At 46.9% G+C, this 27,040-nt stretch overlaps 1 protein-coding gene across 1 annotated transcript in view; it reads right to left on the minus strand.

The window, feature by feature from the left end:
• Window positions 1-3,961: 3,961 nt before the first annotated feature.
• Window positions 3,962-27,040, minus strand: part of LOC311308204 (uncharacterized protein) — a gene marked incomplete at its 3' end in the record, with an annotated part of 205,907 nt that continues 182,828 nt past the window's right edge. The window contains exons 18-24 of the mRNA XM_084437142.1: window positions 9,027-9,155; window positions 8,516-8,749; window positions 7,706-7,842; window positions 7,150-7,219; window positions 6,493-6,546; window positions 4,804-5,040; window positions 3,962-4,146 (exon numbers count right to left, since the gene is read on the minus strand). Of these exons, the coding sequence (XP_084293268.1) occupies window positions 3,962-4,146; window positions 4,804-5,040; window positions 6,493-6,546; window positions 7,150-7,219; window positions 7,706-7,842; window positions 8,516-8,749; window positions 9,027-9,155 (1,046 nt within the window). The remainder of the gene's footprint in view (window positions 4,147-4,803; window positions 5,041-6,492; window positions 6,547-7,149; window positions 7,220-7,705; window positions 7,843-8,515; window positions 8,750-9,026; window positions 9,156-27,040) is intronic.

Consider the following 27,040-nt stretch of genomic DNA (forward strand, 5'->3'; position numbering starts at 1 on the left):
CAGAATAAAGGCTTTTGTTTGACTTACTAGGTAAAGGCAATACAATGATAGATGTTGTTTAGTAAATGTCTAAATATTGTTGCACAACAAGAGCACAAGAACTACTTAAAGGAAAATGCTCGTTTTTGACAACCTGGACCTTATTTACGACATATTATAAGAAGTTTGACTCACCCAGATCACTTTTGTGTTGTTCGGAGGCCTGTAGAAGAAATTTAAAATCCAGCGCGAGCCAGTATATCCATGTAATGGCGGCGCACGGGGCATAGGGAATGCAGTTTCTCAAAATCCATTTTCGGCCGCTAAACGGTTGTTTTCATCAATCACATTGCATGAATCGACAGTTGATATTCCTCTACGCGAGCCATTCTTTCGGTTTTCAAATACGTGGTCTGTAGCCTCTGTAATATGATCTTTACAAGCCTCTCCCCCACTTGCTCCAGCACGCATGCGCACAGGCCAGCGCGCAGCCTGCTATTCTCCGGCTCACATTCTCTGCGCTACGATCGTAGTTGGTGCCGAGAATATTGTCGTCGTCATTCGTCAGCAACAATCCGATCGTAGCGCAGAGAATGTGAGGGAGAATAGCCAGTGTAAAGATCATATTACAGAGGCTACAGACCACGTATTTGAAAACCGAAAGAATGGCTCGCGTAGAGGAATATCAACTGTCGATTCATGCAATCTGATTGATGAAAACAACCGTTTAGCGGCCGAAAATGGATTTTGAGAAACTGCATTCCCTTTGCCCCGTGCGCCGCCATTACATGGATATACTGGCTCGCGCTGGATTTTAAATTTCTTCTACAGGCCTCCGAACAACACAAAAGTGATCTGGGTGAGTCAAACTTCTTATAATATGTCGTAAATAAGGTCCAGGTTGTCAAAAACGAGCATTTTCCTTTAAGGTAATCAGATGAGAGGGCGAAAACAGTCATCAAATGGCACAAACCAGCTTCAATACAGCAGTCCTGTCTCTCAAAACATGTTGGTGACTTGACACGTTCAAGTCAAATCAGACATTAATAGTCCATTCCATATTGCAATAAACTGAAATATAAAACAACAGTCATTTCATGTATTCAAGAGTCCACACAAGTTTCAATTGTCCATAATTTAGCTGTATTTAGTGGCAACACTACTTATCAATGTAGGTTTCTACCATGGGTTTTTAAGGTTTCTGTTCCTACGGTAGATGAAGCAGCCAATCATCTCCATGGGTTTAAGGGCTTGTTTTAATCTGGGCGTAATTCCTGTAAAGCATGTCAACAGTATTTTCTCATGTTAAAAAGGTCAGTGTAAAATAAGGATTACAACGGTTAGTTCTGGTTCTTGATTCTGATTGGCTGGAAGCCGTGTTAAAATACTTTGTAACACACACCTGGGACCGCATATCATTCCATTTTCAGTATTAATGCGCCTCCCATTTGATCCAATGCATTGTAGTTGTTGTTGTTGCTTGGCAACCCTTTTGTTAGGGGAACTATTTTGCACGGTGGAATTGAGGGAATGATGCTTCGTTTTGAATAAATGTTTATATTTTACATTGCTGTGTGTTTATTTTACACTAATAGATGTAGTAACCGTTGTATAAAAGCAATAAACCATGAGAGGCCATGTGTTATAGTGATTTTATAACAGCTAGGGGGGTTTTAGCACTCTGCTTCGCGTCGTGCCTAACAACGCCCCCTAGCTGTTATAAAATCACTATAACACACGGCCTCTCGTGGTTTATTGCTTCATTATAGAGGGACTTAAACAGTTAAAGTCCTTCATCTCATCCATGATATAAATGAGATGAGGTTACTCAGTAAACTACGATAGATTCTTAATTTGGCATGCACTCACATTAGCTTTACACAACAGAAATCACTATTACTACTGCAAAGTAAACATTGAATTCATTACTTGACTATATACACATAAATACAAAAAGATTTTTTTTCCCCAAGAGAAAATATGGACCAGTTTGGAACTTAAATATGTAAACATGAAATAAAAAAGTGTAAAAATACAAGTGCACACTTTGAGGAGTGACAGTGAGTGTATCTGAATACTGTAAAGCTGCTTCCTCTCTTGTTCTCCCTCCATAAGAGCACTGAACGCATAAACTGTGCTAGTTGGCCTCTACCACACTGCCTGCACCTCTCATGTACACTCTAAAAACAAAAGGGTGCTATAGAACCCTTTGTAACAATAGAACCTTCTGAAAAAAGATAGAAAATCTTAACGGGGTAGTTCAGAATTTTGGACGCCTCATTTATGACTTACCCATATTGTTGTTGATTGACAGAGAACATTGTCAGCTGATTCCATGCTGTCACTCCTTCCAGCATTAGCGGCATGCTAATGCTAGCACAATGCAGTAGAAAAGGCTGGCACTCAGAAAAAACTCACTTAAACACTCCAGAGTGCACCCAAAACAGATATAAATATATATACAAATATGAGGACAGTCTATCGGGGGCTCATTTGAGTTTTTGTACCATCATTTTTGATGTCTATCGTTGAACCCCTTTGTTTGTTCTGACCTATACAGTATGTTTCCCTCTGTGAATAGGGAGGCGGAGCAATGCATAACTAGCCGGCACTATTGTCTGGACAATAACAAGGAACAGAAGAGTGGACTATTCTCTTACTATCAACAATGGCCACGTTCAAAAGGGATATGTTGGACTTTAATGAGGAGTTTAGTTTATCTGGCGATCCTTACTTGTTTGGAGTGTTTATAAGTGAGTTTTCTTTGAATGCTAGCCATTTTGTGGTGCTAGCATTAGCATGCCGCTAACGCCCGAACAAGAGGCAGCATGGAATCAGTTGAAAATGTTCTCCATCAATCAACAACATTCTGGGTAAGTCGCTATGTCCAAAATTCTGAACTACTCCTTTAAGGTTCCAAATAGACAATGTTCAGCACCGTAATGTACCTGTACTAACCCTAAACTGTTCTTTCTGTCCTGAAAATGAACCTAATGTTCTTTCTGACATACAGTATACAGAACCTATCGGAGCTGAATATGGTTCTATAGCCAATCAAGCCTTTTTTCAGAGGGTTTTGTCACAAATGGTAACAGAGGATTGAGATTAACCCCATTTTTGTTGGTTCCAGAGGAGTATTATGTCAACAAGGTTTGCTGTGTTGCTGGCGATATCAACTCAGTTTAGTTTATACTCCTTACAGGTCCCAAAGATCTCCTCCTACAGTCCACGTCCTTATTCACATATAGCCTAATGCCCATATGGTGCTGGTTGAAGCTTTGTATCTCTTCCTTATATCATTTTCCTTGGCCAGCGCAGTCACAGCTCTTGTGGTCCAGTTCCAAAGAACTGCACATGAATATGTTTGTTTCATGTTGGTTTTAAATCTAGAGTTGAATGTATCGGATCGTCTTTGTCTTCTATTGTCAGATCATCCATGCTGTCCATTCTTTGTTGGCGCAGTATGCATCATTCCGTTATACCTTTATAGAACCAGTCATATCAACAAAGAAAAGAACAGGAGCAGCCGTGTCCGGATGTCCACTCTCATGAACAAGGATGCAAACAGGGGGGAGCTGCATCACTCCTCCGGTTCTGAACAGTGTCCTGGAAGATTTGATATAATACAACTGTATAACAGCTCCAGTTTCACATGGCTGAAGGTTTGTATCGGTCTGCTTGTTCCTCCTCCACCCAGAGACAGTTCTGCCCAATTGCAGTTCCAAAACCTGTTCTCACCCATGACACACCATGTTGAAAATTCTCGAGACCCCCGAAAAATGGAATACATACACATCTCTGTTCATAGCACAAGTGTTGCACTGGTACTAGGTAGTCTCAGGCCACAATGAAGGCTGCTACAGCAGGGAGCAGGGAGCAGGGAGCAGGGAGCAGGGAGCAGGGAGCAGGCTGGGCTCTACAGCAGGGAGCAGGGAGCAGGGAGCAGGGAGCAGGGAGCAGGGAGCAGGGAGCAGGCTGCGCTCTACAGCAGGGAGCTGGCGGGGCTTCCCAGCAGGGGCGGGCTGGGGCTGTGTGTGGGGCTGGACCGCAGGGGCAGCAGGTCATAGTGGCCGGGGATGTGGCTGTTCCTGGGCAGGTCGTAGGGGTTCGGGGGGTAGGTGGGAACCACCACTCCGTTAGAACGGTGCAGGACACTGACTGTGGGCTCTGTGAAGACAGGGAGAGAGGGAGGAGAGACAGGGTGAGAGGGAGGAGAGACAGGGTGAGAGGGAGGAGAGACAGGGTGAGAGGGAAGAGAGACAGGGAGAGAGGGAGGAGAGACAGGGTGAGAGGGAAGAGAGACAGGGAGAGAGGGAGGAGAGACAGGGTGAGAAGGAGGAGAGACAGGGAGAGAGGGAGGAGAGACAGGGTGAGAGGGAGGAGAGACAGGGTGAGAGGGAAGAGAGACAGGGAGAGAGGGAGGAGAGACAGGGAGAGAGGGAGGAGAGACAGGGTGAGAGGGAAGAGAGACAGGGAGAGAGGGAGGAGAGACAGGGTGAGAAGGAGGAGAGACAGGGAGAGAGGGAGGAGAGACGGGGAGAGAGGGAGGAGAGACAGGGAGAGAGGGAGGAGAGACAGGGTGGGGATGAAGAGAGAGTGAGTGAGTGAGTGAGTGAGTGAGTGAGTGAGTGAGTGAGTGAGTGAGTGAGTGAGTGAGTGAGTGAGTGAGTGAGCGTGTGTGTGTGTGTGTGTGTGTGTGTGTTGACTGTCTTAGACAGTATCGGTTAGAAGGAAAAAAGACGCAGAAAGCTGAATGGGAGAGAGCGAGAGAGGGAGCAAGAAAGAGAGATGTAGAAGACATCCAGACGTCCCCCTCTCACTCACCCACGTCATAGATGTTCTTCTTGGCTGTGGCGGAGGCGCTGGAGGTGGTGCTGGTGACGATGGCGGCGGTGCTGTAGGGCGTGTCCAGGCGGCGGTGGTGGCAGACGGGGGACTTCATCTCCACGTAGCTGCTCTCCGAGTGTTTGCCGGGCCGGCCGGCTGGGGGGTCCCTGATGGTGGCGTAGGGGTTCTCGCTGTTCAGAGAGCACGTGCTGGACAGAGAGCCCTTCATGTGGTCTGGGAGACACATACACACACACGCACGCACACACACATGCACCCACACACACACATACACTCACACACACGCACCCACCCACACACACATGCGCCCGCACGCAAACGCACACAGACACAAAACAGACACACATTAATGAGACTTTGTGACTGAACTATTCTTATTATCCTATGATCAGATAGAAAACGTATACCTAGAAAAAAATGCAATCGAATGCAGTATGTGAGGAACAGAGAGGGTTGAGAGGAAGAGAGAAAGAAAAAAAACAGTCAACAACACAGAAACACGATACAAGGGAGCAGAAGTTAGCAGATCCCTTAATGATGATGAGGAAGCTAGCATGGGAAACACAGCAGATGATCTGCTGATAGGGGAACTCCCAGGAGAGAGCTCCGGTAGGACTGGTTCAGGGTCCGGTAGGGCTGGTTCAGGGTGAGAGGGAGGAGCAGGAGAGGACCAGAGCTCCGGTAGGGCTGGTTCAGGGTGTGTTCATGAGGGAAGAGCAGGAGAGGACCAGAGCTCCGGTAGGGCTGGTTCAGGGTGAGAGGGAAGAGCAGGAGAGGACCAGAGCTCCGGTAGGGCTGGTTCAGGGTGAGAGGGAGGAGCAGGAGAGGACCAGAGCTCCGGTAGGGCTGGTTCAGGGTGAGAGGGAGGAGCAGGAGAGGACCAGAGCTCCGGTAGGGCTGGTTCAGGGTGAGAGGGAGGAGCAGGAGAGGACCAGAGCTCCGGTAGGGCTGGTTCAGGGTGAGAGGGAGGAGCAGGAGAGGACCAGAGCTCCGGTAGGGCTGGTTCAGGGTGAGAGGGAGGAGCAGGAGAGGACCAGAGCTCCGGTAGGGCTGGTTCAGGGTGAGAGGGAGGAGCAGGAGAGGACCAGAGCTCCGGTAGGGCTGGTTCAGGGTGAGAGGGAGGAGCAGGAGAGGACCAGAGCTCCGGTAGGGCTGGTTCAGGGTGAGAGGGAGGAGCAGGAGAGGACCAGAGCTCCGGTAGGGCTGGTTCAGGGTGCTGGTTCAGGGTGTGTTCATGAGGGAAGAGCAGGAGAGGACCAGAGCACGTGAGACCTGCGCTGAAGGAACACACACTGAGGAGGGAGGCAACAGAGGGTAGGCTTGCCCTGCAGAGACCCACACACACACACACACACACACACACACACACACACACACACACACACACACACACACACACACACACACAGGTTAACACTGGCATAAATAGGTTTATAAACACACACGTCAGTGCAGGGTCAACACAATACACATCTTTATTGTAATTCCTAACTATTCTAGCCATTTGAATTATGTACAGGTTTAACAATACATTGTTTCAAATGTCTGGGTGATTCTGACAAAATTTGATTAGATTACTGAAGCTGTCAGTCATTGGCCACAGGTGCATATGGAGCGAGGGGATTGGCTGAGGGACTGGAAGGCCAGGCCTAGTGAGCATCATACCTCTGTAGCGCTGCTCCACATGGCAGCTGTAACGCCTGTCCAGGCTGAACACACCTACAGGTACAGAGACACACACACAGCTGTTACTGTCCAGGCTGAACACACCTACAGGTACAGAGACACACACACAGCTGTTACTGTCCAGGCTGAACACACCTACAGGTACAGAGACACACACACAGCTGTTACTGTCCAGGCTGAACACACCTACAGGTACAGAGACACACACACAGCTGTTACTGTCCAGGCTGAACACACCTACAGGTACAGAGACACACACACAGCTGTTACTGTCCAGGCTGAACACACCTACAGGTACAGAGACCACACACACAGCTGTTACTGTCCAGGCTGAACACACCTACAGGTACAGAGACCACACACACAGCTGTTACTGTCCAGGCTGAACACACCTACAGGTACAGAGACCACACACACAGCTGTTACTGTCCAGGCTGAACACACCTACAGGTACAGAGACCACACACACAGCTGTTACTGCATTCTAATATAGGGGGTCTGGTTCCATGGGCCCGTACTGAACCTCTAGGCACTTAATACTGACCAGACAGGTGCTGCTCATGACATGACCGTGGGAGGTAGAAGGAAGGAGGTAGGGTGTAGGAGCTAGGAGACGGTTTAGGAGGCCAGACTGACCTAACTCATTCAGGTTGCAGTAGGCTCCCCACTCTGGAGCGCTGTTCCGGTACCTTCTCTGGGTCTTCATCTGGGGAAAACACAAGGATTTTGACTGAAACACATCAGAAAACAAAGGGAAATGCTTGACCTTGATTATACAGTAAGAATAATAATGACTGTATGGAACGAACGTGGCTCCAAATACTTGATTTGAAACAATTATCTGTGCTTGATTGGTCTTGTCTGGCACAAAGAATCAATGGGCAGGAACCAAACACGGGTACTCCACCCAACCTGACACTGACCACTCAAGCAAAGGGAATTGAAACAGCATGTTGACTCAAGTCTGGTATAAATGTAGGGAGACTACTTGCAATGCAAATGAAAAGCATACTTACTGTAGGTCTACTCTTGATAAAAATGAAAAACGTTTTCATTTTTCGTGTTGAGCTCATGAACAGTACCACAATAAGATGCTAACTGCCTACACGGCAGGAAACAATATTATGTGCATATTGTAGTCGTTTTGACACTTCAGTCTCCCAAACACACATACCCCCCGTGTCCACCCTACCTTGGCCGGAGTGTTCCTCTCAGGCGTGGCGTGGTGGCCTGCGTAGCTGCAGGGCCCCAGGGTGAGGTAGCTGGGGTTGGAGAAGCAGTGGCCAGGAGAGGAGTCTGCAGAGGAGAGCAAGCCTGTACACTGCAACCCTGCACGCCACCAGCAGAGGGAGCACTTGCTCATGTATGTAGACCGTGTGTTTAGTATACACTGTGCACCAGCAGACAAACATGCACACACATCCATAATGTGTATTCACACAAGGAAGGACCTTACGCAAGCACACACATACACAAACACACACACACACACACACACACAAACACTCCTCCACCAGGGTATTGACAATTCCTCGCTATAGAGAGAATGTTTTTTACTAAAGGTTAGGTCGTGTAAAAGACTCTGGGGGCTGAAAGAGAAATGCTGAAGGAAGAAGACACTCACAAGGATGACGTCTCATTAAACAGACGCTGGGTCTGAGTACATCGATCCCAACCTCCACTCAACTATTTGGATCTTGAACCACAAAGAGTCTTAAGCTGCCTTAAGTCCTCCCCATACAGCAATCACACACCATGCCCCAATATTCACCCCTCATCACAACTGAGACGCATAGAAATAGATACATGTAGCTGAGAATGGTGATGGCAACACAAAGGCTGTTGGGTCAATTCCCATCCGAAACACATGATCACCATCAACCATACCTAACGCCATATCTGCATGGCAAGTCTCTTGTGATAAAAAAGAATTGGTTAGGGAATGAAAGAGTTATGAGTTAGTGTTGAGGTTAATGTTAGCGGGAAGGGGGGGGGTTCTCACCGGAGAGGGAGTAGTCGGTGCCTGTGGTGCCCGGGGCGGGCGTATAGGAGACGCTGGGCGTGTGCTGGCCCTTCTGGCGCTGGCTGTGGCGGTACCACACCACCAGGCCCAGCGTGGTCATGATGAGCAGCAGCAGGAGGATGATGCCCATGACGGCGCCCACAGACTGGCGCTCCAACGCCCGGGCCGGACTGATCTTGGTGTAGGGGTTCAACTCCTCCATCATCAACCCAGCTGGGGGCAGAAAGAGAAGCGCATGTGGACACACATACACACACACATGCACGCACACACGCACGCACGCACACACAAACACAAATGTTAATACATTCAGGCAACACAAAATAATGCACAAATGAGGACCGATAAATGTTATTAACACAGTCAAACACACACAGGCACACAGGCACACACACACACACACACACACACACACACACACACACACACACACACACACACACACACACACACACACACACACACACACACTCAGTCTCTATCCTCTCACCCTGGTCACAGCGGATGCCTTTGAAACCAATGCTGCAGTAGCAGGTCCCAGTCACGTAATCACAGGTAGCGTTGTTCATGCACTCACACAGCTGCTGGCAGCCGTAGCCAAACGTCCCTGGTGGACACTCTGTCCAGGAGAGAGAGGAAGATGTATCAATCAATGAGACATTCTGACACGCACACACACGCACACACAGACACGCTCACACACACACACACACACACACACACACACACACACACACACACACACACACACACACACACACACACACACACACACACACAGACACGCACAAACACACAAACACACACACACACACACACACACACAGAGGTTGTAAGGTATTACAAGTATAAGGAGCATCATGGAAAAAAAGCAGCCCTTCCATGTTCAGAATGCACTCGAGGAAACCTGAAAACAAGCTGATCATCATCAGATCTGGTAGGTGCCAAGGCTCCAGTCCAACAGACGAGATGTATGGTGGAAGTTTACCAATAATGGCTTTGAAAATAAACAGATACCAGTGATAGTTACGCCTTAGAGAAAGAGATGGCTGGGACTTCCGGTTTTGGCAATGGCGGAGGAGGTAGCAAGCCGGAGGAACTCATTATTCGACATTTATTGGACATTTTTGCGTTGTTCAGGCAATTGAAGATGTAGAAACGTCCAGACTTCCAAGGGAGAGTGACCACATTGGAGGCTACAGTCAGGAAGGACGAACAGCTGAAGCTCAAGACAGATGACCTCGAGAACAGATCCAGCTCAAGACAGATGACCTCGAGAACAGATCCAGGATGTGCAACATCCGTATGACCAGCATGTCAGAGAAGGCTGAAGGGACACAACTGACCCCGTTCATTGAGTCCTTCCTGGGAGGTGTGGTATTTGGTGCTGATGCCTTCCCTAGCGCTCCAACCGAGGACAGAGCGCACAGAGTGGCGATCCAGAGGAGAGAACGGCCCACCGCGCCCGGTCATAGCCCGCATCCATTACTTCCGAAATCCACATCTACAGTGATTACAGTGCTGAAACAGCTAGAATCTCCCATTAAGGCCCAACTGAGGGAAGTGGGGCACCAGTAGGCCTACAGTCTTGAGTCTACTTTTTCCTGCGATGCTTCGAGTGACAGACAACGGATCCAGACATGATTTCAACACTCCAGCTGAAGCTACCGCCTTTCTTGAGAGCCGACAGCGTAGCCTACAGGATAGGTCTTTTCTGGCGTCATATTAACGAGTAAGCCATAGGGAGGGAAAATGAAAACGTGCGCCCCTAGCGGATTTGTTCCTATCGGAGAGGAGTTTCAATGTAAACTCCCATAGACCGGATTTTCTAATAATTACTACAAAGCCATTTCGGTGAAGTTATCAAAACAAAAACTTGTGAGTGTCTTTACAGTAATAACCTACTAACTGTGAGAATTTCAAAGTATTTCACTTTTTTCAAATTTTGGAAATTGCTCCATTCGTTTCATAAATGTACGTACTACAAAGCCGGGCGCGCTTATGTACGTCACTCATGAGAAAACTGCTGTGCTTTGCGCCAGATTGCTCCCATCGGTATGAGACGAATGGCAAATTCTACTCATTTCCAAAAGATCCCAAAGAGCTGGAAAGATACGAATAATAAGTTGAGTTGAATTGCATATGGACAGTGCTACGTTGTGAAATGTCAACCAAAGCCTCCTATTAACGTGAGCTGGTTAGGATGGTATTAGCTGGTCAGACTGGTATTAGCTGGTCAGACTGGTCTTAGCTGGTCTGATCCACAGGTGCGCCTGGCTATTCTTGGTCCGTAACCCTAACCTTAACCCTTAACCGTAATAGGCTCACTTATGATGCTAACTCACCGTAACATATTATGACCGGTCCTTCATGCTAGCCCTGACGATACTTAACAGCTCCCCCTGTGAATAGCGGCATTTTTCTACATGGCCAGATCTAAAATTATTGTCAGCATGTGGGATGCACTTCTTGTTATTCTGCCAATTCTACTGAAGTATTCTGCCAGCCATGCAATGCATATCGGCATTTTCGTAGGTGTAGGCCTACTGATTTGTAATTTGGTTGCATTGTGTTAGGCTAGATCAGGGGTGCAGACTTGTCACCTTTATGTGAAAATAGCCATTTTTAATCCAAAATAGGTCATTTGTTGGATCAGTGTATGTATGGGTTTGTATGTTTGTCACCTTTTTCACCTGTGATGGGTTTGTACCTCTGGGCTAGATGTTAGCTGGTAGCAAGCTCGCAGAGGCGCACAAAATGACGTCAAGCATGCCGTATGTAGTTCTTTACCACCTCGTTACAAAAAATATATTCATGCGTTTCACAGACCTGCCATGTTGAGGACCTGCACAGGTGTATTATTTGTCCAATTGGCTCTACTGAATAGAATCCTATGCAATCAATTAATTTGAACCACCTGTAGGTCCTCAAAATGGCAGATCTGGTGCTGCGTTCCAGGCAACTCATAACCCGTGTTTTTCCAACCTTCTACATGTGAAAATGCACTGGAATGGCAGTCAAACCTGTGACTTCCCACCCGTGAACTCGTACCAGATCGATGTACTCCCAGTTGCGCTCTCTGACGTCACACAGCCCTCTAAGCAAGATGGCAGCCCCCATGGGTATGGCGACGAAGATAACTTTAGGGCAACGTAAAGTAAATTTGTAAGTTGTAATCAAAATAATACAAGCGATTATGCACTACAACCTGCTATGTGTATGTAATGATGCCCAAATATGTTGACGAAAGATAGCTAGTGCTAGCTAGCTAACATTAAGGTAAACCTGAACGTGACCATGCAAACAGCGAAAAGTCGATGATGTCAATAAATAAAATGTAACGTACGATTTCTTAGCATAGCGAAATTAGGCATACAATCTTTAGCTTGCCAGCTCTGAAAATGTGCCAAATCTCAAGCTTTTACCATATCGGCTTGTTTACATTTATCCAGAATGCCACGCATTCAGACAGTTTGCCTGGAACGCTATGAAGTCGTGAGTCTTGACTTGAAGTCGTAACTTACGAGCTCAAAATCCTATCTGGAACGCGGCATTACTCATACCTTTGCAACTTGGCAGTGAGCCTTCGCCGCCACCTAGTGGTCAGTGTTAATTTTTGTTTTATTTTCATGGTTAGGCTTTGAAGCAAGCCCCCAGGATTCGAAATCTAAAGTGAAGGCCTATTGAACCGCGCCATCTTGGCTAGATTTGTAGTCATTTGGCTATTTCCGGTGACTTTTGTACTTGCGCAGTTGAGCTTTTCTGTCCGACGCGCGTCCACGAAAAAGTTCACCTTTATGTGAAATGTAGACGCATGTTCTCGGCTCTCCCCGCTTTGATTTAGCAATGAAAACCGGCTTGCATATTAAACTGTTTTTGTCAAATATATCCATTGGAGAAATTATTTTTTCATCCAGGCATCTTAGTTTTAACAGGTTAAATATAACTGAACATGTTTTGTTTGCTAGTAGATGGTATTCATTCCGTTCGCGATAACGTTATTGCAGCCAGGCTAAATTCCTCCAGGGAGCCAGTGACCGGCGAGTTGAAAAGCTTCCCTCCCCGCCAGCAGGAGCTTTGGCCGCTGCTACCGCATCTCGGATAACCCGCTGAGTTCGTGGCTGCTATTTCACATTCGCCCTTGATCAATCCCAATACCGATCCATGGTAATAATGAATCAATCGTTCAGATCGGCAGTGCTGCATGCATGTTACAACATCATTGTTAGCTTTATTAACATAACCATAGCCTACATTTATCTCTCTAACGTTAGGCTATCCATCTTACACCAGTCGGCCATTCGATAGCTAGAAGCGGTCAACGCCAACGTTGACTGAAAACACCCAAACTCAGTGTATCGTTTCATCTTTATGCCTACACATCAACTCCTTTCCATTGTATGTGAATACATTCCTGTTATTCTAAAAATATCCCATTTCTGTCCATTCCTGGAAAAGGCTAATAATTGCTGTCAAATGATCACTCCAGTTTATCACCGTATCCCACTACCATTTCAACTATGCACAAGAGGTTGTCTTGTGGTCATTTTCATTAAAAAATGATTAGCCTGATCAGTTTGTTGTATGTATAAAGCCCTTTTTGAGCGGTGTGCTTTGACTACTCTCCTTTTTTGTGGTCATTTTCATTAACACATTTGATTAAACATCCGCACTGGCCTATGAACGGCTAAAGATTCCCCAGGCAGAACTGGTTGATGCTGCTAGGGAAAGGGATGTCTGGGGCCCCCTGCTGGAACTGCTGCCTCCGCGACCCGACCCCGGATAAGCGGATGACGATGGATGGTATTAAAAGACTTTAGCCGGGACCCCGTTGATGTTAGAATTAATAGGCTACCTTTATTTGTGGTACTTGAACTTGTGTCTGCGTTTCTGGCTTGCCATCATGGATGTATTGTTCATAGGCTATGTTTATCGGATGAGATGCAGTTGTCCGGGCAGGCCAGCTAATGTGATTTACGAATGGAAATACATGCTTGGGAATATTTAGACATTTCAAACTTCCTCTGTTAAGGTGGTGCTGGGGACAGCGCAGACGGCCTTGCATGGCAGTAAATTATCAAAAATTAGGCAAAATCTATCTATGAAAATAACCTCAGATTGAAACATATTTTGTGGTGAATAAGGCGATATAGGCTTAATGTGTATTTATACGGAGATAAGATTCGATTGATCAAAGGCGAATGTGAAATAGCAGCCACAAACTCAGCGGGTTATCCGAGATGCGGTAGCAGCGGCCAAAGCTCCTGCTAGCGGGGAGTGAAGCTCTTCAACTCGCCGGTTACTGGCTCCCTGGAGGAATTTAGCCTGGCTGCAATAACGTTATCGCGAACGGAATGAATACCATCTACTAGCAAACAAAACATGTTCAGTTATATTTAACCTGTTAAAACTAAGATGCCTGGATGAAAAAATAATTTCTCCAATGGATATATTTGACAAAAACAGGTTAATATGCAAGCCGGTTTTCATTGCTAAATCAAAGCGGGGAGAGCCGGGAACGTGCGTCTACATTTCACATAAAGGTGAACTTTTTCGTGGACGCGCGTCGGACAGAAAAGCTCAACTGCGCAAGTACAAAAGTCACCGGAAGGCCAGAAAAGCACAACTGCGCAAGTACAAAAGTCACCGGAAATAGTCAAATGACTACAAATTTGCCAAGATGGCGCGGTTCAATAGGGCTTCATTGTTGATAGCGGTCAGTGAATGGAGTGGCTGTATCCAGTTCTATTAATACATCCATGCTTTGAAGGCAGTATGTAACATTCAGCTTTACACATAACTCAGTTGCTCTAGCTGTAAGCTGAACAAGCAATTCTTTGCATAGTAGGCTATTATCACAATGTAATTTTATAGAGTCATGTATTATGGGGCTGCATGACACCCATGGTTTATCTCTCTCTTTAGATAGGTGGTTTTGAATATTGAATCTTTATTATATTTTTAGACAGTTAAGTATGGTTCACTAAGTTTCGAGTAAGTTCTCTTTGTTCCTATTGTCTACATATTTTATATGGACAGAGTTCAAAGTGCAAGGTAGAGCCAAGCACAATGTGAATGACAGCTCAAGGGTTAGGGTTTACAGGGTTAAATGTGCATGTTTTATTTTTTTATTTTCTTACCCCCCGCAAAACATTTTTTTCTCTTATTTCTTTCTCTGTTTCTCTTTCACCATCTCCCCCCCCCCCCCCCCCCCCCCGGCTCTCTACATCCCAAGCAAGACATCTCCTAAACTATTGTGGTGGTTCCGTCCAACAGGATAACTAACAGCCCAACTAAGTTTATATTGTGGAATGTGAAGGGTATTAATGACCCAGTTAAAAGAAAAAGGGTTATGTCCCAGTTGCAACAGTTTTTCTTCAAGAAACACATCTTAGTAATGTCAATATAACTGGGTATAAACGAGGCTGGGTCGGTCAAATATTCCACTCTAAATTTAATGCAAGTGCCAGAGGGACAGCCATTTTAATCAACAAGAATATATCTTTCCAGTCCACAGAGGTAATTTGTGATCCTAACGGGCGGTATGTCATTGTTGTTGGTCAGCTCTTTGCCAATCCAGTGATTTTGTTAAATGTATATGCCCCTAATTGTGATGACAGTAATTTTTTAAGACACTATTTTTGAAAATACCTGAGCTGGATAATGGACTTCTTATATTGGGCGGCGATCTTAACCTTGTATTAAATACCACCTTAGATAGGCCATCAAACACCCCTCAGAATCTGCGCAGGTCAGCCTCAGTTGTTTCTGAGTTCATGAATCAATGTGGCCTTTCAGATATCTGGAGATTTAAGTTTCCTCAAACCAGGGCCAATCATTCTTTTCTAATGTACACCACACCTATACATGTATAGATTATTTCTTATTCTACAACGGAGAGTTTGGATACTTGATTCTGATTGGCTAGCAGCCGTGGTAAAATACTCCACGGTTACGACCGCATAACAATTAGTATTAATGTGCCGTCAATCTAATTGACGAGGCCATTGATAAGATCAAGCGGTATGCTATGCTTTGCATAGCAACCACTCGCTGCAACCTCACCTTTTTCGTATTCTATTACAAAAACGCACTCATCAGTCTGACTCCAACACTTCCACACCCCTACCAGCAAAAACAAATGCTCTGGAGAACTGTTTTAATAACTGCACCATAGCTGGAAATATTCAAATAAACGTGAACCACCCGAATTATGCCTTATGGCTTATGTGAACAAGGCCAACCCAAATAGGCGAGATAGCCTATGTTGCCTGGCAACCATTTAATTCAGAACTATAGCCTATCGCGGAAGATTTGTAAATATCATAATGATCAAAATGATTGGTAAATAAATGATTGAATGTTACTACTGAGTGTTTTTTGTGAATATATATAAATGTAGTAACCGTTGTAGAAAAGCAATTGACCACTCGAGGCAGTGGGTTAGAGGGGATTTTACCACAGCTATACTTCTAACAACGCCCCGTAGCTGTGGTAAAATCCTGTGTAACCCACTGCCTCTCGTGGTCAATTGCTTAACTCGATAACTTGGTTAAGTCCTGTTTATATACTAGCATTACTATCTCAGACCATGGTGCCATTGTATTTGATTTAGACCTTCCAAATCGCCCCCCTCCAAACCGAATCTGGAGACTCTACTGTTGGATGACACATTTGTAGACTTAATTTCAGACCAAATAAAATTATTTCTAGACACCAATTCCGCCCCTGAGATATCCCAGGCCACGCTTTGGGAGACCCTTAAAGTTTATATCAGAGGGCAAACTATTTCATATTAGTCTACGGTTAAGAGAGAAAAACTCTAAATTGTATCACCTTTCTCGACAAATTCAAGACATTGACTCAAAGTACGCTCAATCTCCTACTTCAGATCTATACAAAGAGCGGCTACAACTACAGACTGAATTCAATCTTCTCTCTATGGATGAGGCGACACGTCTTATTCTGAAATCCAGACATAATGTTTTTGAATTTGGAGATAAAGCGAGTAGGTTACTGGCTCTGCAGGCTTGTCAAGCATCCACCGCACGCTCAATCACTAAAATCCAATCAGAAACTGGTGAAGTCTGTAGCATACCACCATAGGGTGTAGTTTGGGAGTCACGACAGTGTGACGTCAGGCCGGAAAGTGCCCTGTTGTATAAAAGCGTGTTGTTCCCGCTGATGCAGGGTCTTACAAATAAACGCCACAATAAGCACAGTCGGTGTCCGTGTATCACTGGACATAACATTGGCGACGAAGACGGGGGGATTTCCTTTCTCACCTCTGCCTCCGTTCCTCGCTCTGCCGGGTGAGCCGCCGATCCCGTGGTCCCGTTGGTATGAGTCTTTCCAGACGTTTATGATGGCTATTGGAGCTAGCGAGGACGCTAGAGACGCGCGTCTGAAGGCTATGCTGATCCACAGCCTGGGCAGCGAGGGACAACGCATCTTTCGTACTCTCGGACCCGCGGAGAAATATGCAGACTGTGTTGCCTTATTGGTCGGACATTTTGCTGCTCCACAGTAGGGCTGTATATCATCTTGGATTTCGCGATACGATACGCATCAAGATACACAGGTCACGATTCGATACGTATCACGATACAGAGGTCACGATACAATACGATACGATACGTATTGCGATACACACATCATTTACTGAAAGATTTTAAGTGTTCAAGACTGAAAACTGAATGGCTCAAATGCACTATACAGATAACTCAAACTCAATGACTGGACAGAGAGCTAGCTAATAAATATTTTACATTTGATATCCATGCTTTTTAAACTGTCAACATTGTAGTATTTATGTTTTTTCAAAATTATTTATATGTATGCTTTTTTAACTTAATATTGTAGAATATGCTTTTTAAACTGGATTTAAAAATTGTAAATCCCCAAAAAAAAAAAAAAAAAAAAATTTTTATTTTTTTTTCTTTTTGAATTTTACAGCGCCCGGCTGTATCGATACTCCGGGCTGAAAGATCGATACAGTATCGCGAGACTACGTACCGCGATGCATCGTTGTATCGATACAATCCTACAGCCCTACTCCACAGAGCGTTAAAGTCCGGCGGAATGTCTTCCGCCAGCGCCGACAGCGGCCGGGTGAGTCTGTCCATCATTATGTCACTGACCTCCGGTGTTTGGCGAGCCTCTGTAAGTTTGGCCAGTTAGAAGAGGAGATGATTCGAGACCAGCTAGCCGAGCACACGGCTGACCCCAAGCTGCGGGAGAAACTGTTCATGTCGCCGGATGACCTGTCACTGTACAAGGCGTTGGAAATGGCTTTTCAGCTCGGGTCAGCTGCTCGGTTAGCATCGCAGCTAGCGGCCTCGGACCCGGCCCCCTCACACTCTGATCCACTGGCACAGACAGTGGCCCCAGTCGCTCAGCTTCCGGGCCCCACCTCATCTCACGACAGGCTTGAGGTTAATGTAGCGGGACACCAAGACGCAACGGCACGCCGGCCCTGTGGGAACTATGGCTCTTCCTCTCACCCCACTCGCGCGCCGGTCTGCCCAGCCATGGGACAGAAATGCCAGCGCTGTGGTAGACTCATTCACTTCTCCAGAGTGTGCCGCTCGGCATCCGTCTCCGCAAGACCCTGCTCGTCCCGCCCGTCAAGCCCGACCACCATCCACTCTGTGGGCTCGAGCGCCAAGCCATTTACGTGGTGCACAGTGGAGCTGGACGGCGTATGCTTGCCACTGCTACTGGACACGGCCGCCTCCAGGTCTCTTCTCAGTGAGTCCACAGTCCGACTGCTTTTTCCCCGACAGACGATCAAGGCGGGCGCGGAGGAGCTGTACGGCTACGGACATACTAAAATCGGCCTGGTAGGCACTGCCACCTTCTCTGTGCGCTACGGTTTAAGAGCCCTCCCAGCTTTCACCTTCCAAGTGTCTCGCCGCGGTGCCAATCTCCTGAGGTTTGACCTGTTCTGCGCCCTGGGCTTCTCCATCACAGACAACAAGGGAGCCACCATCCTGACAGTGACCACGCCCTGGCAGCAGCGCTGGCCATCACTTTTCACTGGGCTGGGCTGCCTCACCGCCTTCAATCACCAACCGCTCATCGACCCAGCCGTGTCCCCTGTCATCCAACCTCTCTGCCGGCTGCCCCTCACCCTGCGTGATGATGTCACAGCCGAGCTGAAAGACTGATGGACGCTGGCATCATCGAGCGAGTCGACGCCTCACCCTTGATCTCTAAATCCGTCCTGCGCTTGCCTGAGCCCTCCTGCCCCGCGCAGCTCTCGTCATTTCTGGGGATGACTGCGTATTATTTGCGCTTCCTTCCCCACTATTCTGACACCACTGCACCGCTGCACGCTCTCCTCAAGCAGGACGCACCCTGGGCCTGGACCACTGCATGCTCCGCCGCAGTCAGCCAGCTGAAGTCACAGCTCACCTCCCCGCCTGTGCTCACCCACTTCGATCTGCAGAGCCCAACGTTGTTGACCTGCGATGCCTCTAACACTGCAATCGGCATGGTCCTGTCCCAACTTCAGCATGGGGCCGAGCGCCCGGTGGCATTTGCTTCAAGGTCACTTACCCCAACTGAGCAGAAGTACTCGGTGGGGGAGAGGGAGGCGCTGGCCTGCGTCCGGGCATGTGAAAGGGCGCATATGTACCTGTACGGGCGGCATTTTATACTGCAGATGGACCACCAGGCCCTCACAGCTCTGCTGGCAACGACTGGATCCGGAAACAAACCGCTGCGCCTTTACCGGTGGTCTGAGAGGTTGCAGGCATATAACTTCACCACACAGTTCACGCCCGGCAGGGAGAACGTTGTGGCAGACCTGCTTTCCAGAGCCACGCCCAGCCCTGCCCCAGACGCCACCCGAGACTCCTCAGAGCCGGAACTGGTCCTTATGCTGCACATGCCTCTCCAGGCGGCTGTTTCCCTGCCAGAGCTTCAGGCAGCATCTGAGCAGGACCCTGTACTCACCCAGCTCTGCACTTTCATTCGAGAGGGCTGGCCTCCCAGAGTTCCGGGGGAGCTAGTGTCCTTCCACCGAGTCAAGAGCGACCTCTCCTGCTGGAATGATGTTTGCGTGGCGAGGGGGCTGTGCACAGTGATCCCGAGCGTCCTGAGAGAACGCATCCTGACCATGGTTCACGATGGCCACCTAGGCGTTGTGAAAGTCAAGCAACGCTGCAGGGGCCTGGTCTGGTGGCCGGGTATCGACAGAGACATGGAGACAATGGTGAAAGACTGTGCAGCCTGCCTCACCAGAGGTAAGACTGGCCCGCCCCCGCCTCCACCCTTGCAGCCTCTGCCGTGGCCTCAGGTGCCGTGGACCCACATCCAGGTGAACATCTGCGGTGAACTCTATGGCACCCCGCAGCATCAGCGCTTCCTCCTTGTGGCCTATGACCTTCACTCCAAATGGCCCGAGGTACTGCCCACCGGGTCCGTCACCACTAGGGTGGTCATAGACTTCATCTCCTCCCTGTTTGCCCGCTGGGGTGTGGCCAACGCCATCACCACCGATAACGGACCCCAGTTCATCTAGGCCGACTTTGCTGCTTTCATGGAAGGGAGGGGGATAAAGCACATCAGAACCGCCTTATACCACCCTGAGGCCAATGGCGGCGGGGAGAGGTTTAATCAGACTCTCAAGAACGGGCTCAGAGCACACATGGCAGGTGGCCTACCATTCTCATCGGCACTGCAGAGCACCTTACTCCATTACCGAGCAACACAGCACGCCACGACTGGCAACTCTCCAGCCCTCCTGATGCTGGGGCGTTAGCTGCAGCTTCCCTTGGACCGTCTACGCCCTCCAGTGGAGGACACTCAGGCGGAGACACTTTCCCCAGGCGACAGAGTGGCAGAGCGGCAACGCAGCATGAAACAGCGGTTCGACAGTAAGCATCGTGTGAAACGCCCTGCACTCACAGTGTTGGATTGGGTCCGAATCCGTCGACCTAGTCGGCCCCACAAGCTGCTCTCGTTCTGGTCCGCGCCACAGCAGATTACGGCACAGCTGGGACCAGCCACCTTTCGCCTGTCCGACGGTTCACGTTGGCATGCCAGTCGCCTTAGACAGGTGACGCCACCACCCGCCTCGCACCAGGCAACTGTAGCTGATCAGCGCCAAACAGATGGGGACTGGGACTTCCCAGGTGCACAGCTTGGGACCCCAGCTGGGCATCACCCTGAACCAGATGCGCCGGCCGAGCCTCTGCAGCCTGGGCCCCATCCTGTTCGGGTCCGCCAGAGGCCTCCTTACCTCAGAGACTATGTTACAAACTTCTGCTTTAAAACTTTAGTTTAGTGCATGGCCTGTCATGTGGTAGAATAACCCACTAGGCTATGCGTGTACACCGGCAGTCTACCCGGTTTATCCAGTCAGGTTGACTCTGTTTAGGCCATAATACTGTTTTGTGCACTAATATGTTCTAAGTCTACTTGCACTTGTTCAGATGCTTAGAGAAGGGGGGGTAAATGTAGCATACCACCATAGGCTGTAGTTTGGGAGTCACGACAGTGTGACGTCAGGCTGAAAAGTGCCCTGTTGTATAAAAGCGTGTTGTTCCCGCTGGTGCAGGGTCTTACAAATAAACGCCACAATAAGCACAGTCGGTGTCCATGTATCACTGGACAGTACAAAGTCCTGATGGATCACAATGACATAAATAAAGCCTTTCTGCACTTCTACTCTGACTTTTATTCTTCTTTTATGACCCTGAGCTCCTGCGCGCTTTCTTTGAGAATTTGGGTGTTCCCACGGTCTCTGAGGAGCAAAATACCAAATTGAAAGTGGATGTTTCAACTTCTGAGATGATCACTGCCATCAAATCTATGCAAAGCAACAAGTCTCCCGGCCCTGATGGGTTTACGGACAAATTTTATTAAAAAAATCTCCCCACAATTGGCACCAGTTCTTGTTCGATGTTGGCACTTGCCTCAGACACTCTTCCTATGACCCTGAGACAGGCTTCTATCTCTCTGCTAGCAAAGAAAGATAAAGATCCTCTGTTGTGTACATCATACCGCCCTATCTCTTTGCTAAATGTAGATTTTAAAGTCCTTTCAAAGGTCCTTGCTAAGCGCTTGGAGAGTGTTATCTCAGACGTTATTTCGCCCGATCAAACAGGATTTATTAAAGGTCGCCATGGTTACTCGAACCTTAGAAAACTATTTAATGTTATCCACTCGGCCCGGTCAGAACACCCAGAAGTAGTAATCTCAATGGATGCTGAGAATGCCTTTGACCGGGTCGAGTGGAAATATCTATTATTTGCCCTTTAAAAATTTGGCTTTAAAGACGAATGCGTTGCCTGGGTCAAGTTACTTTACTCTTCTCCTCTTGCATCCGTGATCTCTAACGACACTCAATCTAGTTATTTCCCCCTTGGAAGGGGGACAAGACAAGGCTGTCCTATGTCCCCTCTTCTGCTCGCTTTGGCCATAGAACCTCTGGCAATTTTGTTGCGACTCTGCAGGGACTTTGTGGGCATTAGCAGTAACGGGCTGGAGGTCAAGGTCTCTCTTTATGTAGCCTAGTCGCACTTGGCAGACTTCAGAATTCGACGTTTGTCCATCGCCTCCAAACGTCATTTCTAGACGGCATCATACAATTATAAATGTCGGCAGACGACGTGGGATAGGCCTAACTTTTTGATTGGTTCTCAGAATTTTGTGGTTGGTTGTTCACATTGGAACACGTGATAGAAGAGGGGTATACATTTGTGAGCACTTTTGAGGGTGGGTTTGGTGGGTCAAACAACTTCGGTGAGACAACACCGAGTGCAAAACTAGCTGGCGAAACTAGCAAACAACAACAACGTTTTACAAGCAACTAGCAAACAACACTACTAGCTAGCCAACTACAGTAGCTCACATTCTTACTGTCATTATTATTAACCAGCTCACATTCTTACTGTCATTATTATTAGCTAGCATTAGCTACTGTGAGACAACACCGAGTGCAAAACTAGCTGGCGAAACTAGCAAACAACAACAACGTTTTACAAGCAACTAGCAAACAACACTACTAGCTAGCCAACTACAGTAGCTCACATTCTTACTGTCAATATTATTAACCAGCTCACATTCTTACTGTCATTATTATTAGCTAGCATTAGCTACTGTGGACACAGGGATCAGGGTAATTTACGAAACTGGACCCAGGAGTGGGGCTACTCGGACGGCGCTTAGTGGGCACGCTCCGCATATCGCAATATCCCTGCGCGGGCACGCATGCCTGGAGGCGTGCGGGCACGCAGGGGAATTGCTCAATGCTCGCTGCCCGAGCACCTCCACGCATATATGTTATATTCATCATTTGTATGATGCCGTCTATGACTTTTGGAGTTGTATGATGCTGTCTAGAAATGACGTTTGGAGGCGATGGACAAACGTTGAATTCTGAAGTCTGCCGAGTGAGACCAGGTTGCTTTATGCTGATGACCTGCTTCTTTATGTCTCAGATCCGTTGCAGTCATCTCCATAAATCCTGGATATCCTGAGTAAGTTTGGGACAATTTCTGTATATAAATTAAACTTGCAAAAGAGTGAACTTTTTCCTCTAAATTCTGATGCGGATGCAATTCCCTCCAACCTTCTCCCCTTTAAAAAGGTGCAGAATGGCTTTAAATACCTGGGAATAGAAGTTACCCGCACCTACACATCTACCTTGACTGAAAACTTTACTGTTCTTCTTAACAATTGTAAGCAGGACATGTCCCGCTGGGCTTCCCTACCGTTGTCATTAGCGGGGCGTGTCAACCTAATTAAGATGGTTGTACTGGCAAAATTTTTATATCTCTTTCAAAACATCCCCATCCTAATTCGGAAATCTCCTCTCATCCCCTTCATATGGCAGAATAAACCTAGTAGGATTAGTAGGACCCATCTTCAGAGATCAAAGCGTGCGGGAGGTCTGGCCTTGCCCAATTTCCTTTTCTATTACTGGGCATGCAACATTCCAAAATTGCTTCATGGGTTTGACGATAGACCAACTGCAGAGAAGGTGTCATGTATTAATTTGCCTAATTAGGCTCGACCCTTTGTTCTAATCAAGATTATATTATATGTGTCTATTCTTAAAGTCAGTTTAGGCCAGAAGCAGCATATTGTGACAAGACAGGGCCAGAAACAGCTATCACGAGGTTTGTTGTGTAAGGGAGGGGGAGGGGGAGAGCTCCTGCTCCTGTGAGAACGCAAATGCCACAAAAGAAACGTTGAAATGAAATTGAAACATTGTATCAGATAACGAGTCAGGCTAGAAACTACATGGCGTGAGAAAGCAGGTGCTCTTCATCAGATAAAGTATATAAGACGCAGTCAACATCAGTCGTGTGTGATATCTCTCGAGAGCCCACCGGTTTTAGTTTGTCTGTTACTGAGTGTATCAACAAATAAAACCTATTGCATTAAGATCCAGTCACCAGTGCCTTTTTGATTCGACTTCAACTACTGAACAAAGAACATTGAAGATTGTAACTAAACCCAAAGGCGTCCCTACACGTCAAAGGCTGACTGGGTGCAACTAGAGCTTTCATTGTGCCGACACCACTTGGGCTCAGTGATCTGTCCAGCCTTGCCACTCCTTAATATCAAAGTTCTAATATAATAGTTGATCACTCAATAAAAATGGTCTCAATTCAGAAGACATTTAGGGCTACAAGCTACTTCTATTCTCTCCCCCATAAAATCAAATCATATGTTCATTCCCTCTTGGCATTTATGGTGTGGTTTAATCATGGGATTAAATCAATCCAGGATCTATATGTGGGAGGCATATTTGCATCTTTCTCTCAACTATCTGAAATTGTCCTTGTAAGAAAGACATTTACTGTGTTCCAAACAAAACCTTTTGTTCACCTGTTGACCAAATTTTTGAACTGAACCCGGACAGTAGACGATTGATATCCCAGATTTATGAGCTCATTATAAACGTCGGCCCACACTCCATTGAAATGGTAAAAGAGGCTTGGGAATCTGATCTTGGAGTGGCTTTGGAGAATAATCAGTGGGACTCTATCTTAGACTTGGTACACACTTCATCTACGTCAGCTAAGCACGGTGTGATACAACTGAAAGTGGTCCATAGGGTTCATTATACCAATGCTAGACTGTCGAAGATCTACCCAAACACTGATCCATCTTGCCCTCGATGTAGAGGTCAGCCAGCAGATTTAATGCACATGTTTTGGCACTGTCCAAGTCTCTCCACTTTCTGGATAAGTATTTTTTTTTAAAGCTTTTAGTGATATGTTTGGAGCCCAACTTGACCCTGACCCAATTTGTGCCCTCTTTGGTTTAATACCAGAAGCGTCTCGTGATATCCTTCCAAATAAGGCCCATGTAGTAATAGCTCTCACCACACTCCTAGCGAGACGCTTGATTTTCTTGAAGTGGAAGCAACGTACCTCCCCCTCTCTTTCTCATTGGGTTAAAGATGTCATGTTTTTCTTAAGATTTGACCAAATTAAATCCACCCTCAGGAAGGCCTCACACCTTACCCTTACCCTAACCCTAACCCACACCTAACCCTAACCCTCACAGGCCTTTATTAAAGCATGGAAGCCGTTCCTTGACTTCTATGATTCTCTGCAGGAACCTCTTGATGGAAACTAGTCTCATCCTGGTAAAGTAGCGAGCCCCCTCCCCCCCTTTTTTGTGTGTGTTTTTCTGTTTTTGTTTTGTTTGTTGTTTTGTTTTGTCCTTTTTTGTGTTTACCTTCTATTCTTTCCCTCTTTCTTAATAATAAATATGGTAATTAGCAGTGTCACTTATTTTTGTATTTTCCTCTTTCTGATTGGGAAATCTTATTACCTCCGCCCCAGGGGCAAAACCCCGCAGGGCGGAAGGTAATGTTTTCGACCCTGTCTGTCTGTCTGTCTGTCTGTCTGTCTGTCTGTGTGTGTGTGTGTGTCTGTCTGTGTGTGTCTGTCTGCATGCGGACAGGATTAAACTAAAACAACCGGCCCAATATGCATGAAACTCAGTGGAGGGGTGCAGCATGGGCCAAGGAACTCACCATTAAATTTTGACCATGATTCATTCATAGGTGGCTCTACAGTACCCATTTTACTGTAACTTCAGTGTAGTGGGGGATTTAGGTTTCAGTTTCCTCATAGGTTTCAGGTTCTTGGCGCCACTTGCAATACCGAGCTTGGCCACTACGCCAAAAACTGGCTGTTCCTGGCCATGGGGGCTTGCTTCATGCACCACTGAGCAACTTTCATTGGATTGAATTGGCTACCATCTTTGCATGCCTTATCCACTTCTTATAATACATCCATGATCCAGCCATGATCAGTTATGCTCACATCAAACAAACAAGCTGCTAAAGCTATTGCTGATTATGGTGTTTTGTGTGCACAATACCACTTAGTGCATTGTTATCAACTTGTTTGCTAACAAAGGCTAGAGCTACTAGTTGTTGTACTAGTAGCTGTTGATAACGAGATCAGCTGTTGCAACTGGAACGCTCACCTCGGGAGTGACCATTGCCAGTTCCCACTTGCACCTCCCGAGACAAATGGAATGCACCATAACGTTATATTTGTCATTCTGTAGGCTACCTCAATAGAGTCCGCTAAATTACCATGTTTAATGCTTTATGTATATTATCTGTTAGTGTGAAGTGTGATGATTTCTGTACAGCCAAGATCGAATCCAGCATGGACAAGTGAGCGTAAAGGCAATACTGCCAAGTGTCCAGGAATTTACATCCAAACACCTTAAACCTTTGTCCTGGTAATTATCACCTCCCCCCCAAGTCCCCTGCAAACCCCAAACACCTTAAACCTTTGTCCTGGTAATTATCACCTCCCCCCCAAGTCCCCTGCAAACCCCAGTTTCAGTCTAATGTAAAACACCAACTCTCCCCCCTTTGTAATTGTAAACACACTCTGCATAGCTCTTCCTCATCTCTTTGTTTAAGTCAGAAGGGCCCCACCTTAGTCTTCCTCGTCCTGATTCAGACCTTTGTTTTCTTTGTTTTCTCATGTCACATGTCTTTACTCTTGGCCACGCCTGCCATTCATGTACAATGCAGTAGCCAATCACATCCTGGAAACACTGTACCTTTGTTTGGACTGTACATAAGCCACAGCTAGAAGAGGCTGACTTCACTTCTCTGACTTAACCACCCTTGCTGTGTTTTGCAGGAAGTCCTTGCGCAAGTATTGTGTTTCACAATAAATCAGATTTAACCTTTTGAACGAATCTTGGTAAATCCTTTAAAATCCACTACAGTTTGGCGACGCGGATGATCTGGGAGGACTACCTGCGTGTTGCCGGGATTCCAGTGGATGAACTGATCGACAGACGTGTCGGTCCATATGGGCTTGGAAAATCAATTTTCTCTCTTGCGCCAGAGCGCTAGCCGAGATTATTTCCTCAGTTCTGCCACTGGATTCCTGAGGCTCACAGGTACGTTTAAACGAACCCTCTTATGGTTTTGAGTTGTATTTGCCTTGATTTGGTTCAGCTTGTTGGTCTGGATTGTTTGAAAACAGGAACCCCAGCGTG

Source organism: Borostomias antarcticus (assembly GCF_949987555.1).
Source record: "Borostomias antarcticus genome assembly, chromosome: 4".
NCBI lineage: Eukaryota > Metazoa > Chordata > Actinopteri > Stomiiformes > Stomiidae > Borostomias > Borostomias antarcticus.